The sequence below is a fragment of the Rhagoletis zephyria genome, unplaced genomic scaffold (genome assembly GCF_001687245.7).
Source record: "Rhagoletis zephyria isolate East Lansing unplaced genomic scaffold, Rhagoletis_zephyria_1.1 Rzeph_scaffold_03883, whole genome shotgun sequence".
NCBI lineage: Eukaryota > Metazoa > Arthropoda > Insecta > Diptera > Tephritidae > Rhagoletis > Rhagoletis zephyria.
This window is the reverse complement of record NW_016160966.1, coordinates 4953-20811: the sequence shown is the minus strand read 5'-3', so window position 1 is coordinate 20811 and position 15859 is coordinate 4953. Positions and strand designations below refer to the sequence as shown.

General features: G+C 34.7%; 2 protein-coding genes across 3 annotated transcripts; both read right to left on the bottom strand.

The window, feature by feature from the left end:
- Window positions 1-336: 336 nt before the first annotated feature.
- mtsh (mitoshell) lies at window positions 337-6207 on the bottom strand. The gene is made up of 8 exons (XM_017625068.1): window positions 5763-6207; window positions 4991-5332; window positions 4476-4922; window positions 4374-4416; window positions 2176-3370; window positions 1964-2110; window positions 1737-1900; window positions 337-1685 (listed from the first exon to the last, which is right to left on the bottom strand). Exons 1-7 carry the CDS (start codon window positions 5803-5805, stop codon window positions 1751-1753), a joined length of 2367 nt encoding a protein of 788 aa, XP_017480557.1. The 5' UTR covers window positions 5806-6207; the 3' UTR covers window positions 337-1685; window positions 1737-1750.
- A 1451-nt stretch (window positions 6208-7658) lies between these two features.
- Window positions 7659-15371, bottom strand: Scgalpha (sarcoglycan alpha). 2 transcript variants are annotated; one of them, XM_017625069.1, is made up of 5 exons: window positions 14631-15371; window positions 12900-13292; window positions 8969-9067; window positions 8227-8373; window positions 7659-8160 (listed from the first exon to the last, which is right to left on the bottom strand). In XM_017625069.1, the coding sequence occupies exons 1-5, from the start codon at window positions 15206-15208 to the stop codon at window positions 8052-8054; spliced, it is 1326 nt and encodes a 441-aa protein (XP_017480558.1). In that variant the 5' UTR covers window positions 15209-15371; the 3' UTR covers window positions 7659-8051. The 2 variants fall into 2 exon arrangements, with proteins under 2 accessions (XP_017480558.1, XP_017480559.1); XM_017625070.1 differs by lacking the exon at window positions 8969-9067.
- Between the last annotated feature and the right edge of the window lie 488 nt (window positions 15372-15859).

Below are 15859 nucleotides of genomic sequence, written 5' to 3'. Positions count from 1 at the left end.
CTAGGAGCGATTGACGTTGGCGAGTTTGGTTGTACCTCATTCATTTCTTTCGTTCAGCCACTCGCCATCGGCGAATCGATGGCGGCTAAATTGAGGGAAAAAAATGTCGCTTACGTTAAATATGAGTAAACGGACTAAAATAAAATAACGCTGTGATAAACAAAAAACCTTTGCTCCGAAGCCCTGGTTAGAACGGAAACACGATCAATCAACAGCATACAGCGAATATTTTTGTAGCCTACTTAGGGGGGCAGTATGTTAATGGATGTCATTTCCGGCGGCAGCAACGCTGGATATCCCCCCCTTTGGTCGGAAATTACAACTAAATTAAATATTTGAATGATTTTCAAATGGAGAACCTCCTATTCTAGTTTAAATTTATTATTTCGTTTTAACTACACGATGACACACAGAGAGTTCAATGAAAAAATTATATTTTATTATGCATTTAAAATAATTCAATATGTATTAGCGTTTTCACAAATGTTACAACAAATCTCGATTAAGAAATGTGGTAAGTCAGTATTATTACAAGTATAAAATGTAGTAAAACTAAATTTATGACATTTCAACAAGTACAAAAGATTCATTTAGTTAAATAGCTACATAGGCACTAAGTTCATAACATATAAGTGCATATACATACAACATACTATATGTCTACGCATGTGTTCACCAACATATAAATGTATACAAAGCTGATACCCAATGCTTCTTTTTAAAATTCGCCCAATTCAAATTCACTTCGATTTTAAATATTATTCGTTTTTTTTTGTTACTAAAGCTCTATAACATATACTTAATTATACATATTTACTAGCCAACACATATATTACGAAAAAATTTGGCATGACAAATCAAAATAGAAACCTGCCTCGTTTTCGGGCATGTTTGGAACGTATTACTACAATTTTGAAAAGTCTATAATACATGCACAAAAATATGTACATATAATCAAACTTAAATTTAGTATACTTTCATTTTAAAAGTTTAATGAGATCAACTTATATTTAGATGTAACCAGCAGGCTTAGGCACATTTGTTGCTATCGCATTTGCTTTCATCTTTGCAAACTTTTCAATTCATTTTTTTTTTTTTTGGTTTCGGTTTTGCAATTTCAGTACTTAAAATACACTGTAGATTAGATAATAAATCGGTATTAGATACTATACTTCTTTATAATTTGACTCACACATAAAAATAATCTTAATTTAAAGTCGAAATAAATTGGGAAAAGTGTGTGAGTATGCACGCATATACAAACATATGCATACACACAATTTGTGCATACTAAAACAAGAGTTATGAAGAAATTACAAAAATAATACTTAATGTATGCGTGCTTCTCATGGTTTTTTCATTATTCTAAGCCATTAATGAAATCGTAATTTTAATTTAATTTAATTTAGATACTTTGTAAAACATGTGCTGGTTCCAAAATATTAGAACACTTCATACATATGCATATATGTAATTGAATGGCAGGCAAATACTTGGGCATGCGTACTGGCTCACAACTAAAGGCTACAAAATTAAGCTCCTATAATATTAAAAACATGCCATCCGTAAACAATCGAAAGGAGTTGATTTAAAACTATTTATAAAAATGATAAAATAAGCTGGGAAACCTCTACTACATATACAAAACTTAAACTAATTTCGAGTTGCACAGAAATGTAATATTTATCCTTTTACGTTCTAATTTGGAGCGAGTCCAACCAAAGATTGTTAAAAAAAAAAATAATTAATTTTATTTGCTGCGACAATTGTAGAGTATCTCTTTGGGTTCGCCTGTGATATGGTCGAACTGATAATTTTCAAAAGGTGGTTCACTAAGTAATTTATTAAATTCGCATTCGAAGGAACTTATGGATTTTTGCAATTTGCTGTCTCCATTGAACTGGAAGAGTAAAAAAAAAAATGATCATCTAAATCACAAAAGAGTACAAATTTTCCAACTTACTTTTAAATACTCCTTGACAGTGTGTACAATTTTCTTGACATCATGCACAACCTCGAAAATATGCTGGTAGCCGCCCACTTGGCACTTGAGTATGATAGAGCGTACATCCATGAAATCGTTTTTATGCTTAGACATAAATTCAGGAAACTAAATACAAATGATTAGAAAATGTAATATTTTATAACTTCTACATAAAATAATTATAAACATACATAGTTTTTGGTAAATTGCGACTTAAAGAATAAATCTGCATGCTTCATAGCCATAAGACGTTCAATCATAACATTTAATTTATCAATCAGATCTTTACCCAGCGGACGTGGCGGTGCTGTGGGATCGTAATCATTTGAAAATTCTGTAAGATTCTGCTCCAATACGCGTATGTCATAGCTTAACCAATTCGGCGGCATTTTCTCCTTTATTTTCAAGTACTCAACTGCAGCTGCTGTATCCACATCGGCGGCAGGTACTGCTGGCCAAAAATCTGATATTTGTTCATCGAAAAACTGCTCAAGCGGATTATTGTTGGCTGCCAACAATTGTTGTGTTGCCGCACTTGTTGCGGCTGTTGTTGTAACGGCTGCTGCGGTGGTGCTATTCGTTTGATCCGCAAGCAACTCATCCTTTTTGATGGGATTATATGTGCCCGTTTTGAAGTAGGTGCCATTTACAGTAGCTTGACGCTGACTACCTTCAGAGTCTTCAACCATTGTATACAGATAGTTCTTATTAAGCGCGCTCTGTTGTGATTTTTCAGTGGATGCATTGAGAAAATCAAAAGAGTCGTCCAATAGTGAGTTGCCTGGTTGTAGCAGCTTGATGGTTGTGGTGCTGGGTGCCACGCGCGTACCACTGCTTTCCGTTTTCTGATATACATTCCTCTGTGATTGTACCAAATTGTCCAAATTTACAAATGATTTGATTAGATTTTCAACGAAATCCATTGTGGTATCCTGCCAAGCGGCGAAACTAGCAGCGAAGTCGGGACTGAGCGCAGCTTTTACTTTATTCAGGCCCTCTGGCGTGTTATACACATAACCCTTTATTATAATCCATGCATTGATGACACGTGTGAAGACGAAAATAAAATCCTTTACAGCCCAAGCTATGCCCTGCGAATTGATATTGGGCAAGACGCCATCTGGACGTATGAGATCCTGTTTCATGCGCGCACACAAACTATCGATCTTTTTGAAACACGGTCGATTGCGATGTGTGTAGGCAAGTTTCTCTGCTATTTCGCTACCGCGTAGTGCAAGACGAGTGAGCTCATTGAATTTGGCTTGAGAAAGCGTAACGGTGCAGCTACCCGAACTACCAGGCGAGTTAGTAGAGTTAGTGGCATCGCCACCGGCGCCACCACCAAGAGCACTATTCGGACACACGCTAGAGGTGCTGTTGAGATCACTGTAGGAAGAAAAAAGTATTGATGAGTAAAATTAAAATAATATTTATAAAAAACTTTAACATAATCAGTGAGTCATTATTTACCATAAAGCGTTAACATATTTCCATACATTCATATACCATATATATGTATGTACATACTGTGAATTAAAAAACAAACTGGGATAAGAGATTTTAGCAAGTTTTGGCGAGTTTTCTGTAGTTTATTTGATGTTTATTATTTTTTTTTTATGAAAGTTGAGCTGATTACTTAACTAACACCATAAATGTATATTCAAATTTCAGACTTTGTTCAAAAATTGTGAAAATTCTGCAAAGTTTGACTAAAACTTCTAACTTTTTAATCGTTCTCCTTACCAAATTTTGGTAAAGGTAAGGTTAAAGTGCAAATACCGTTGATTTTTGGCATTTTTTTTTTTGTTGACGGTGTTCCATGTTTTTTCCATGCAGTCATGATCGACAATTTTTTTATATGAAATAATGCGTCAAAAAAAATTGCTAAAAAGCAAATCCATGTTCTCGATACTGCAAATTTGCACTTTATTATAATAAAATTTATTTGGCTACAAAATTGCGTACCAAAAAATTTTCCAAAGATGCTGATTAATAAGTTAGACATATTGGTCAAACTTTGCAGAAATTTCATAATTTTTGTACAAAGTCTGAAATTTGGATTTATATCGTGTTTGTTAAGCTATCAGCTATACTTTCATAAAAAACATTGAATAAACTAAAGAAAAATAGCCAAACTTGCTAAAACAACGCGTATTTCAAAATTTAATTAGCTGAGTTTTTTAAATAAAGTATATATAAAATGTTTGAAAAATTGAATAAATGGAAAATGTTAATAAATGAAACATGACGAGGAAGTAACTTTAAAACTAAAAATATTTTTACTTAAATACCAACGGAATTATTTTTACTTTCTTGATTCTAATATTCGAGCGAATAAATTTTACTCGACGTAACCATCAAATGCTATTGCATATGTATGTAAACTCACTCTGAACTAAACAAAATCGGTGAACTGCGCAGTGATGAGGTTTCTATAATAAAATTAAAAAATTTTAAGATATTAAGAATTGATAAAATTTTTCATTGTAACCTTTGCTCTCCTTGTCCGTACCAGCACCACAAAAATTCAATAGATTCACCTTAGCTAAAGAAGCGTTAATCTCGTTCATCGAATTGAAATTGAGTGGCGAACTCTGACTAACACACTGCAATCCAATCTGAATATTAATTTTTTTCGAGTCATTCGTTTGTGAACGCAGCGGTGGCACGCCATTCGACGAGTTGCCGCTGCTAGTAGCAGGGGATGTAACAGAACCATTTGGCACATTTGCAGTTTGCGATACCGGCGATATATTGTTGCACTGTTGTTGTGGTAAATTCTGCATATTCTGTTGCATGCCGGCTGCAGCTGCTGGATATATCGGAACAGCAGCATAAGGTAAAGTAGCGGCCAATGCGTAGGGCAAAGCCATATTTGGGGCTGGCAGCATTGGTGATAGGAATGTAGCTGTGCCGTATGGCCATAATGCATGCATTTCTACCAGGAAATTTAAAAAAAAAATATTATCAATTGGCTTTACATTTCAATGTGCTGGCAACACTTACCTTGATTCATCATGTTGGCTAAGCGCAAGCGTTCCATTTGTTGTTGTTGCTGCGCACTTAGCCCTATTGACGTTGGAAGAGTTTTTGTTGTAAGCTGTGTAACTCCTGCGCCTGCTGCTTTGGTGTTTCCGTTAAGCAAATGTTGCTGCTGCTGCGGCTGCGGCTGCGGCTGCTGTCGTTGGTGTTGTTGCTGTTGTAGCGATTCAACGATGTGCTCCGGTGGCGTTAGAGGCACGTGTGTTGGGCCAGCGCCGTTTGTTGCAGCAAATATGATATTTGCTCCGGAAAAGTCACTTGGTAATGCGTTCGATTCCAACGAATTGACGCCCAAAATTTTACGAGCTATGTAATGTAATTGTCCTAATTAATAATATACAAGCAACTTGCACATACGTATATTTTATCGTTTAAGTGCGTTATAAAAATTTTCTTTCTTTGTATATTTGTAAATTGAATCGAAATTTCTTGGCTACTACGTTTTACAAATTTTGTTAAAAAATTTAACAAACGCAAAGTGGCTATGGCTATATCGATCATGAAAGATTTTTGGATATGTACATAGATACATATGTACTATATATAAAGTGCAATATATATACTAATTTCTGCGGCTGAATATTTCCGCCGGATACAAATTTTAGTTCTAACTAGCCACTTTATTGTAAATAGCACCGAACACTTTATAATTGTTTTCTTCACTTTAGTAATAAAATATTCAATGTAATGCCCCACAATTAACCAAAACGCCAGCAATTTCAATTTATGTACTTACGCTGTCTTTTTACTATTCGTATTTGTGGTTGTTGTTCGGTCATCTTTTTTAAAATGGTTGAGACACGATGCAGACCGTTGCACGAACTTTGGTTCCTTTTTCGTTGCTATTGGCGAGAGGAAAAGGAAGCCAAAGCAGCTGTTTCAAGTATTCGTTACTTTCGCAAGAGCTTTGATTTAGAATTTTTACGAAATTGCTTAGCAATCGGTTTAAATTGCTTCAACGCTCCTTTTATTACATAAAATTTTTATTCATACAACACTTGGATAACATTTATAAAATATATATTTTTTATATTATTTACACCAAATTCAAAAATCTAGAATCGTAGTAACAAAAATACAACGAATTGAAAGAGAAATTTGACGACAACTGATGATTTAAGCAATGTTGCTGCTACAGAAATTTTATCCCTTTGAAAGCGACGAGTGTTGGAAGTATGTCGAAGCAACTGAATCTAATAATTCACAATAGTCTAACGCGTCTGCTTAAAAGTAAAATTTTGACTTTCCAAGTTTATTGCCGTTTAATTCTGCGTTCGAATGGAAATGTAGCTTATGTCGAAAGGCTGGCTTTAGTATAATGCGGCATTCCCTTTATTCTTTAAACGACAAGGAATTTTTTGATGAGACTTAATAAGAATATTGACTTGCTAGTATCGAAACTAGGTTCGTTCGCATAGCTGTTAATTGTTCATGTTTAACCAAAACTTACAAGTTTTTGGGTTCGCGTACGCAAAAAACTTGCAAAGTAGGGGAAATTGAGAGAGCAAACTGACATTTCATTTTGAGGGGAAGCTGTTGGTTTCTGCTGGAAAAATTTTTGCCAACAGCAATTTGCCAACAGGAAAACAGCTGATCAAAAACAGCTGGTTGGCATTTACGCATACGATAAAAATTACAAAATGCGACTAATTAAACTTGTAAGAAATAAGTAGTTATTTGTTTAATCAATAAACTGTGTCAGTATAACACTTTGCGATGACTTTTCGTACGTTTTAAATTTTACACTTTTGTATGTAAACAAAAATTATATCAGCTGTTCGTCTAATTTGCAAGTTTCTGCAAATTTTCTGTTCGCGTACTATTTGGGATATTTTTCTCTTGTGAGAGAACAGATGACATTTCGCCGGAATTTGGCAGTTGGTTGGTTTTTACTGAGATTTTAAACGAACGCACCTATTATAAAAAGCTCTAGGTGTTGTCCGCTTGATCTCCTTTTTTAACCGACTTCCAAAAAAGGTGGAGGTTATCAGTTCGTCGGAATATTTTTTTTTTTTTATGTATGTTACCTCATAGCTTTGGACCTCGTCAACCGATTTCGATAAAATTTCGTTTTTTCAACGGAAAGGCAGTGTCTCAGAGGTGGTCCCATACTAATTTGGTTAAGATCCCATCATTGAATCCGGAAATATATATATATATATTTTTTTTTTTAAGTCGGTTTTTTTTTTTTACTAAAATTTCCTTGTCTTATTGTAATTTTGGATATGTTTTTCTTAAGTTTGCGCCTCTTCTTTGTTGATTTGAACTTCTGTAAGATTTACGTGCCTGACATTGAATTGAGGTTCTTCTTTCTGTTGTCTATTTACTACTTTTTGATTTTTTGCTTTCAATTTTTGGACTTCTTCTCCATAACATTCCCTATTCGTGTTTTCATTTGATTAAAAGCACCGAAGGTGGAACAAAACCGAAATCGGTTTGTCTGCAAACCAAACTTGACAAGGAATGACGGAAGTTCGATTCCAAATAAAACTACTTTCTACCCTGTCGGAAAAATCAACCTACAAAATCAGCAAATAAAAAATTTCAAATTCATTTAATAGAAAAGAAGTTTATTGAGTAGTAATCATTATATAGAACTTTATATATATATATATAAAACTGCATACTCGTGTTATTGCTTTTTTCTATATAAACAAATGTAAATCAATAACTGCATATTATAACGATTGTTATATCACTCGAAAACATTATTTTTTTTTAATTAATCTAAGAAATTATTTATTGTGCTAATTGTAATTAATTTTATATTTAATTTACTTCTTATTCATTGTTCTACAACAGCATTTAAATGAATTAGGCCTTTTTACTACTTACGCACTTTTATGCATTTGTGTATATTTATCTGATACATTAATAAATATCTAATAATTTTGCTGGATATTTTATATTGATATGATCATAACTCCTTTAATGATAATTTTTTTTATATGAACATTCACTTCAATTGCGAATTTTGAAACATTTCTTTTGCTGCTTAGCAATATAAAATCCTTGGGGTTGATTGTCATATATCCACGCCGTTGCGATTTAAAGTGCCACCCTTGTATGGTGGGGGTTTTGGGCGCAAATAGGTGTTTGATGGACTGTCGGTTTGATAATAGCTGTTGTTAGGACTAAAGTTAGAAATGAGTAATAAAATCAGACTATACTTATTTTAAACGATTGTTTTGTTTGCAAACCTATGTGAGTGCATGCTGACATTATCCAACAAGCAATTGGGATCCTTCAAGCTCTTCAAAGTAGTCACTGGCTGATCAGTGTTGCTGTCAGAACATTGTACCATTTGAACGGTTGATGTAGCGGGTTGATAGGTCGATGACATTTCACTAAAGTGAGGACAAAATATTATAAAAAAATATTACATTAAAAGAATATTCAAAGTAGAAATACAATCATATATCGATGGCTGAGTGGAAGATCGATCTATCTCGGCTGCCAGTTCGAAAACGCTCTATCTCAAAAAACTTTTTAAGAACGCCCTATTTCAGAATTTTATTGAAAAACACCCTATCTCAAAATTCGGTTCAAAAATGCCCTATCTCACTTCAAAATGTATTGAAAATATGCTGTTATAGGGCGTTTTTGAATCGGCAGCTGAGATAGGGCGTTTTTCAAACGAATTCTGAAATAGGGCGTTCTTGAAAAGTTTTTTGAGATAGAATGTTTTCGAACTGGCTGCCGAGATAGGTCGATCTTCCACTCAGCCATCGATATAGTTTCAAAAATTACATTAAGTAAATTAAAAAACATTTGCAACTTAAACCCCAAATTCATAAAAAATTAAATAAATTTGAAATGCTTTATACACAGAAATTTGTGTAAAAATACAACTTAATAAAAATTTTTTAAATTTTATATTGTTTTTTTTTATGAATAAGGCCATTTAGTATCTATGTACTTTTATTTACAAACTAAAATCACCTTCCTGCCTCGTCGGAATCACTTTCATTTTCCTTTTCACAGGACTCTTCACAAATATGGAAAATATTTTCAAAGAAAAACTCTGAGTTTGGATCATATCTACAAAAAATAAATAATATTAAGTAAATCAAAAAATAAAACATACATATCTACATATTAGGGTGGTCCTTAGAGTATTGGTATCTACATTTTTTATGGAATATGCTTTTATCCACGAGAATTTCAAAATTTAAATGATAAATAAAGGCTCTGTGCCAATCGGTAACTTTTTCTTTCGTGGTGAGACGGGATGGAAAAATTTACTATGGTGTAAGAATAAATTGAATTTTACTATGCCAAATGCAAAGTAAAATTTTGACACTTGACAGCATAATTTTGGTATTTTGCTGAAATTGTTAAAATTTATATTTATTTTATAACTTGCAAGTAACATAAACCTTTTTTATGCTTTTTCAGCTTTCATTTTGATTTTGACTTATGGTAGGTAAAATTATTGGTTCGATCCGTCAAAATTTCATCTTTTCTATCAATTAGCACAGGCCCAAAATGTAACTTTTTTAAATCGCAAAAATTCGACGAAATTTTTACATGAAATCTGATAAATTTTAAATATTATTGAAACTTGTTCATATATGTAAATTCACAAACTCGCCGATTCAGCTGGTTTAAGTAAAATTTTTTTTCCAATTAAAAAAACGTAAATTATTTCAATCGATTGTAGCGATTCCTAATATTTTTTTTTAACTTTGAAATTATCGTGGATGTTTTTATTTTGTAGGCAGAATTACATTTTTTCCAAATCTGTGAGCCACTCCTAAATTGTTTTTTTTTTAATCTCTACGTATTCGTGGATATTTTTACTTTGCACGTAGAACAAGGACCACCCTAATACATATATATTACAAATATTAACAAAATATACACAAAGTAGAAAGGAAAAATTAAAATAAATCATTATAGTAGTACTGGAAATATTAGAATAAGCGCCGCAGTAAGCACAGCTTAGTAGTTTTTTAAGGATAAATCACACAGCTTTTGTCTAATTTATTATAACAGCACCGAAATTTCGCAACCGTCCATATTTTATATCCCGACATGAGATTTCGAGTTTCAATTTCCAATAACCACTTTTACAGAGCAATTCTACAGAGCAATTCTAGCTTTGGCAAGATTTTGTTTATTCTGGCAAAAAAGTCTTACAAAAAAAGCTACCTTCCCAACTTTCATGGTGAAAAGCTCTTTTGACCGAAAGCACTTGACCAGTTCCAATGGAAAATATATTTTCTTTAATTTCATATAATTTTTAGGAACTGATTATATTTTCTGCTGGTTTTTCAATTAAATTTTTTTGTTTTTTTTTTTTAATTTAATTTTCTTTACATTGTTATTGTTTTAAAAAGAAAAAATTGTAAATTTATTTTAACTTCATTTAATTTTTGGAAACTTATTTTATTTATTATATCAATTTTATAATATTTTTCTTTTCTAAAAGCCAAACAGAATAACGCTAGGACCTCCTCGTTAGCAGATCTATCAATTAGTATTTCCAAATACAGAAAATTGCTTTCCAGATAGTTTCCGGAATTGGCAATTGCCTTACGAAAGACTTGTGTTTTCCAAAGACTGCGGTGACTGGAAAGACAGTTGCCAGAATTGCCCTTTTAGTCAACCAATCAAATATATCTACTTTTTATCAGGAGTTCAAATATCGTTAGTTTTTGTTTTAATTTTATTCGTTTCTGGCTGACATTATTATTGTAGTTTACGCTCGTATTTCGTGCTGCCCTCATTCACCACCAGACACACGCGATTCTCTTTCCAATTTCGAGAAGGCAGAAGCACCGATTGTTTTTTTTTTACCGATGATGTCGATGGCGTCGGCAAATGCTATTGTAATAAATCACATGAAAGGGAGTCGCCCATTCTGTAGCCTCGTTTGGTATCAGACGGTTCGGTAGGCAGCTTGTTTTCGTGCTGTCGAAAGTGGTCTTGAGATCGACAAATGAATAGTGTATGTTGATCCTTTTATAGCGGGTCTTTTGGTTTGCAGTATTGTGAACAGCTGGTGTACCAGGCCCAAGCAGTTCATTGACGGTGAACTGTAGCCTTTCCCGCAATACGCTCGATAAGACCTTATAGCTGATGCCTAGAAGGCAGGTCCCGCGGTAGTTGGTGCAAACGGTGGCGTTCGCCTTTTCTGTGGATTGGGCAATGCACACTTAAATTTCAGTCGTCGACTGGGAGCTTGGGCTTATCTTCACCACTACTTTCTGTACAGCTACCATTCGCAAAGGGCAATAAAGTGTTCCCATTATATTTTAAGTATATTCTAGACATCGGTCACTAGATCGCCGTGTTTTTTCTTAACTTAACTTTCTAATAAAGTTTTCCGGCGTTTTACCTGTCGGCCAGCATTTAAAGCTCTTTACACTCACTTTTTCCGACTACATATCCATTCTTATTACGCCTCGCTTCCCTCTGCGGGTCCCTATATCGCAGCATGTCCATGTAGGTGGCATTTCTTCTCTACAGTTTTGGACGTTCTATATCGTAGCTCTTTCGGGCTCGCTGATGTCCAACGACGGCGGTGGTTTGTAATAAGCCTGTTATGATTGTAGCTTTTCATCTGAGTTTATGATTGGTCCACGGATTGAACGTACGTCTAATACAGTGGAAGCGAGCGTTCCGTCTTATACAACAGGATCGATTTGGTTTCTTGTTTTTCGATGTGTGGACAACCATGTAGTCTCATAAATTATTTCCTCTTTGAACCGAGTGCTTCCTGTCTCGGCGGCGTCGATCAGCCTCAGAAATACGCGAGATGTTGAAGAATCTCGTCAGTCTCTAACGCACCACAAATTCAGCACTGACTTTTCGCATCTTCAAATGGCAGCTGTAGTAGCCGTCGCAAGGCCTTAAGGCCTCCATGCCTTAACCCGTAATTTTTGGACGGCGGTGATGTCAGCCTTAGTTTTAACGTGGACATCAATCAACCGGGCAGAGAAGTGCCCTATTAGTGGTTCGGACGTTCCAGGTGATGCCTACAAATCTTAATCCTTTAAATTTTTGTCGTGGTGGTCATCAAAAAAAGTTAAAGTACTTTTGTTTTCATTGGAATTATTTTTTATGTGGCGGATGCCAAACTCAGCGCGCAGCCAGGAACTTTTTTTAACTCCATATCTTTTTAGAGAGCCCCTTGTCTCCACATAAAACCGAACAATATAAGAAAACAAATAATAATAATAATCAATCGGTTTATTTTACCCCGATATCAGATTATTAAAATATTAGGCGGATCGCTCCAGGGATTTACAAGCGATGCGGTGACCAGCGAAAATTATTAAGCTGTTACATATAGAATGCACAACAATAACTAAACTTTCCAGCAAGGCGAATTTATACAAGGTGGTGTTGATGGCGAATTAAATTTTCGCCGCGGTACTACTGAATGTCAAAATGATGAAGTTTTGGTTAAACATGAACAATTAACAGCTACGCGAACGAACCTTATATTGCGAACGGACAGTAAAAGCTAAACNTAAGACGTACCTCGGCGAAAATCTAAATTCGCCATCAACACCACCTTGCATAAATTCGCCTTGCTTTCCAGTTGATTATATTGCGAACGGACAGTAAAAGCNGATATCAGATTATTAAAATATTAGGCGGATCGCTCCAGGGATTTACAAGCGATGCGGTGACCAGCGAAAATTATTAAGCTGTTACATATAGAATGCACAACAATAACTAAACTTTCCAGCAAGGCGAATTTATACAAGGTGGTGTTGATGGCGAATTAAATTTTCGCCGCGGTACTACTGAATGTCAAAATGATGAAGTTTTGGTTAAACATGAACAATTAACAGCTACGCGAACGAACCTTATATTGCGAACGGACAGTAAAAGCTAAACATTAATTTTTCATACTTACAATCTCCCGTGCTGAAAGCAAAGTGCCGCCGACAAGATACCCAAAAGTACAGCGAAAATCATGCCAGGAATGGCGAAAGCGAAGGCAAACTCATCAATATAATTGCGATCTGGCACATCCTCGCGTGCAATGCCCAACCAGCGGTCGGTGCGCTTGAAATTGTCATGATGACTCCGATGACCATAATTGTGAAAGAGTATTTCCGGTGAAATATCAGCGCCAACTGTCTTAAAAGCACACCAATCTAACTTGAAACCAGCATTCTCGAACACCTTTTGCACAGAGGTGCGTTTGTAGGTGCAAGTGGATAGTTTGTAGAGGGGACGTACTTCCTCCTGCAACTCCTTGAGGCGTGATGAAAATTGAGCAGAGCTGCCAAGGTGTACAACAACGCTGGAAATTGAAAGTGGGCAATAGAAATATTAAGTGCCAAAAAAAAACGAAGTTTGCAATAAAAAGTATTTTTATATGCACATTAGGGTGATCCAAATAAACTAACCTAACGAAAATGATAAAATAATTAAACAAACTTTAACAATTATCAAAATGTAGAATTGTTGAGTTCTTTATAGTTAAATTTAAAAAATAAAGTACATTTTCACTGTACAAATGTCCTACCCGCGACGGTGGAATACCCATACTTTATTGAACTTATGAAAAAACATGCAAAACATTTTCAAAATAAGGTAATACTTCATTCAACCTATTAATAAAATTGAATTTAATATTTTAAATGGCAATTTTTTAGGTGGCAACTACTTTTAAATTTATTATATATAAATATTTAAAAATTGCTTGATAAATTTTCATTTTACTTATTGATTAAATATAGTTTCACTTTTTTTGCAGGTGGCAACCCACTTACTGAAAAAAACGTATGGAAAAATAGGATTTGACTTTTAAACTTGCCACCTGTTTAAAAATATTTACAAAATGAGGCTTTCTTAAACTTCATTCATTATTAATAAAATTGAATTTGACTTGTGGAATGGGTGGCAATCCACTTAAAAATGTTTTCATAATATGGCTTTTGTAAATTCCGGTTTTGTGACATCCGTATTGTAAAATTTCGAAGAGCTTTCAATGTAAAGCAGAATTTAACTTTTTAAGCAGATCGCATCGCTTTTCATAAAATTTGCTATATATTAATCTAGGTCATAAGCTGTCTGAATGCCAAATTTTATACAAAGAAAAAGCAACAAACATACACACATACTCACACACTTACAAACAAACTTATCTCGTTTGATACCCATATTAAAATATTTTATTTAACTTGTTAATTAAATAGAATGGAACTTTTTTAACAGGTGGCAATGCTCTTAAAGAAAAGTTTCGAAATAGATCGTTTTTGATACCCGCACTCTGTTGTGATACTCTATTTAACTTAATAATCATTCGACTTTAACTCTTTAAACAGGTGGCAACTCTATTATAGAATATTTTCAAATAAATCGTTTTGAAACCCTTTTCGTTTGACATCTACACTACTGTAATAGTTTGCTTAACTTAAAAAAATAATTCACTTTAACTTTTGAAAAAAGTGGCAACTCTCTTAGAAAATTTCTCTTATATTAATCCAGGTTATAAACTATCTGTGCGTAAAACTTTTATTGAAACACGTCTGGCCGTTTTAACGTACACGAACAACAAACATACTCACACACTCACTCACAAACTTTCACATTTACATATAATAGTTATTAGTAGGATTTATGTATATTTATCTACCCCTCGCGCTGCTGTGGTCGCAATGGCAGCCTTCCACCCATATTTACTGCCGACTCCATGAATACCACACTCAAATCGCTTTCACTTTCTGGCCACAGATCCTTACGAAAAATGTTGCGTAAATTCTCAACACGTCCCGGATCCATCAAATGCACCCAATTCAAATTGTCTATTTTCATTTGTATGATATTCAACGAAGGCAACTTCTGTGCCACAAATATCGAAAGCTTTGCTGTGCGCGTCTCATAGTTTTGCTTATTCAACGCCACAATATCCAAGCGTACCGACTTGTCGGCCAAACGGTCAGTTGGTGTGCCATACAAGAAGCCAGCATGATACTCGTGACTGTACTTGTAACGCAGCCAGGAGGGTAAATCGGCGTAGCCTTCTAGCGAAACACGATAGCGAAATTGTTCGCTAATGACCTGATGGGTCCAATTGAAGAGCAACGGTTCAATTTTGTAGGAAAACAATTCACCCACAGCTGCTTGTTCCATGGCGGCGGTAGTGTGGCAGCATGCCAGGAGGAGCACCAACGCCAACATGGACGAATGCAAAAATAAATTGTGTATAGGCATGTTGACGAGACGGCGAGTGGTAGTCGGCCTGAACGAAATTGATTTTTCCCCCTTTTTTTTTGCTGCTGCTCAAAACATATTTCGTAGCTATTGGTGATGAGGGGAAAACTTATTTAATTAAAACTTGTGTTTTAAGTAACAAATCAAATTTGTGAATGCACAGAAGCACTATATATAAAAACTAAATTAACTTTTTATCAGCGATTTATTATAAATATTCGTAATAAAAAATTTTTCCACAAGCACAAATGCGAAAGTTAACAGCGAAAAATTCCAAATGAAAATGCTGAAAATTCCATCAGTTGTGTATACGCGTGGAATCATGCAAGCTGTAGCATACATACTCAAATGGGGTTGAGGAGGTGGTATACGCAAAGTATTTTTACTTCCATATGTACCCTGCAGTAAAATTTAGAGACAGTCTCTTAAAGCGCTAGTTCCGCCCTACACATTTCAGAACCATCTCTGATCTAGTGCAAAACGGCTGCAGAGAGGGACAGTTAAAACTTTCGGTGTGTTAGTTGCGCTCTGTTGAGAAGTAAATGCACAAATTCTCACTTCTCGTACAATACGAAAATAGCTCAGCGGGAAGAGCTCCGACTCTAACATCGTTGATCACGATTTCAAATCTCGGTGGAGGCAGTTGTGATT

Coding starts and splice junctions, on each gene's coding strand:
- mtsh (XM_017625068.1), bottom strand. CDS start 5,805: ATGACCGAACAACAACCACAAATACGAATAGTAAAAAGACAGC. Junction 4,417..4,475: donor TACGGACAAGGAGAGCAAAG/GTTACAATGAAA, acceptor ATTTTATTATAG/AAACCTCATCACTGCGCAGT. Junction 2,111..2,175: donor CGCAATTTACCAAAAACTAT/GTATGTTTATAA, acceptor ATTTGTATTTAG/TTTCCTGAATTTATGTCTAA.
- Scgalpha (XM_017625069.1), bottom strand. CDS start 15,208: ATGCCTATACACAATTTATTTTTGCATTCGTCCATGTTGGCGTTGGTG. Junction 13,293..14,630: donor CGACCACAGCAGCGCGAGGG/GTAGATAAATAT, acceptor TTCAATTTCCAG/CGTTGTTGTACACCTTGGCA. Junction 8,161..8,226: donor GTCAGCATGCACTCACATAG/GTTTGCAAACAA, acceptor TTCTAACTTTAG/TCCTAACAACAGCTATTATC.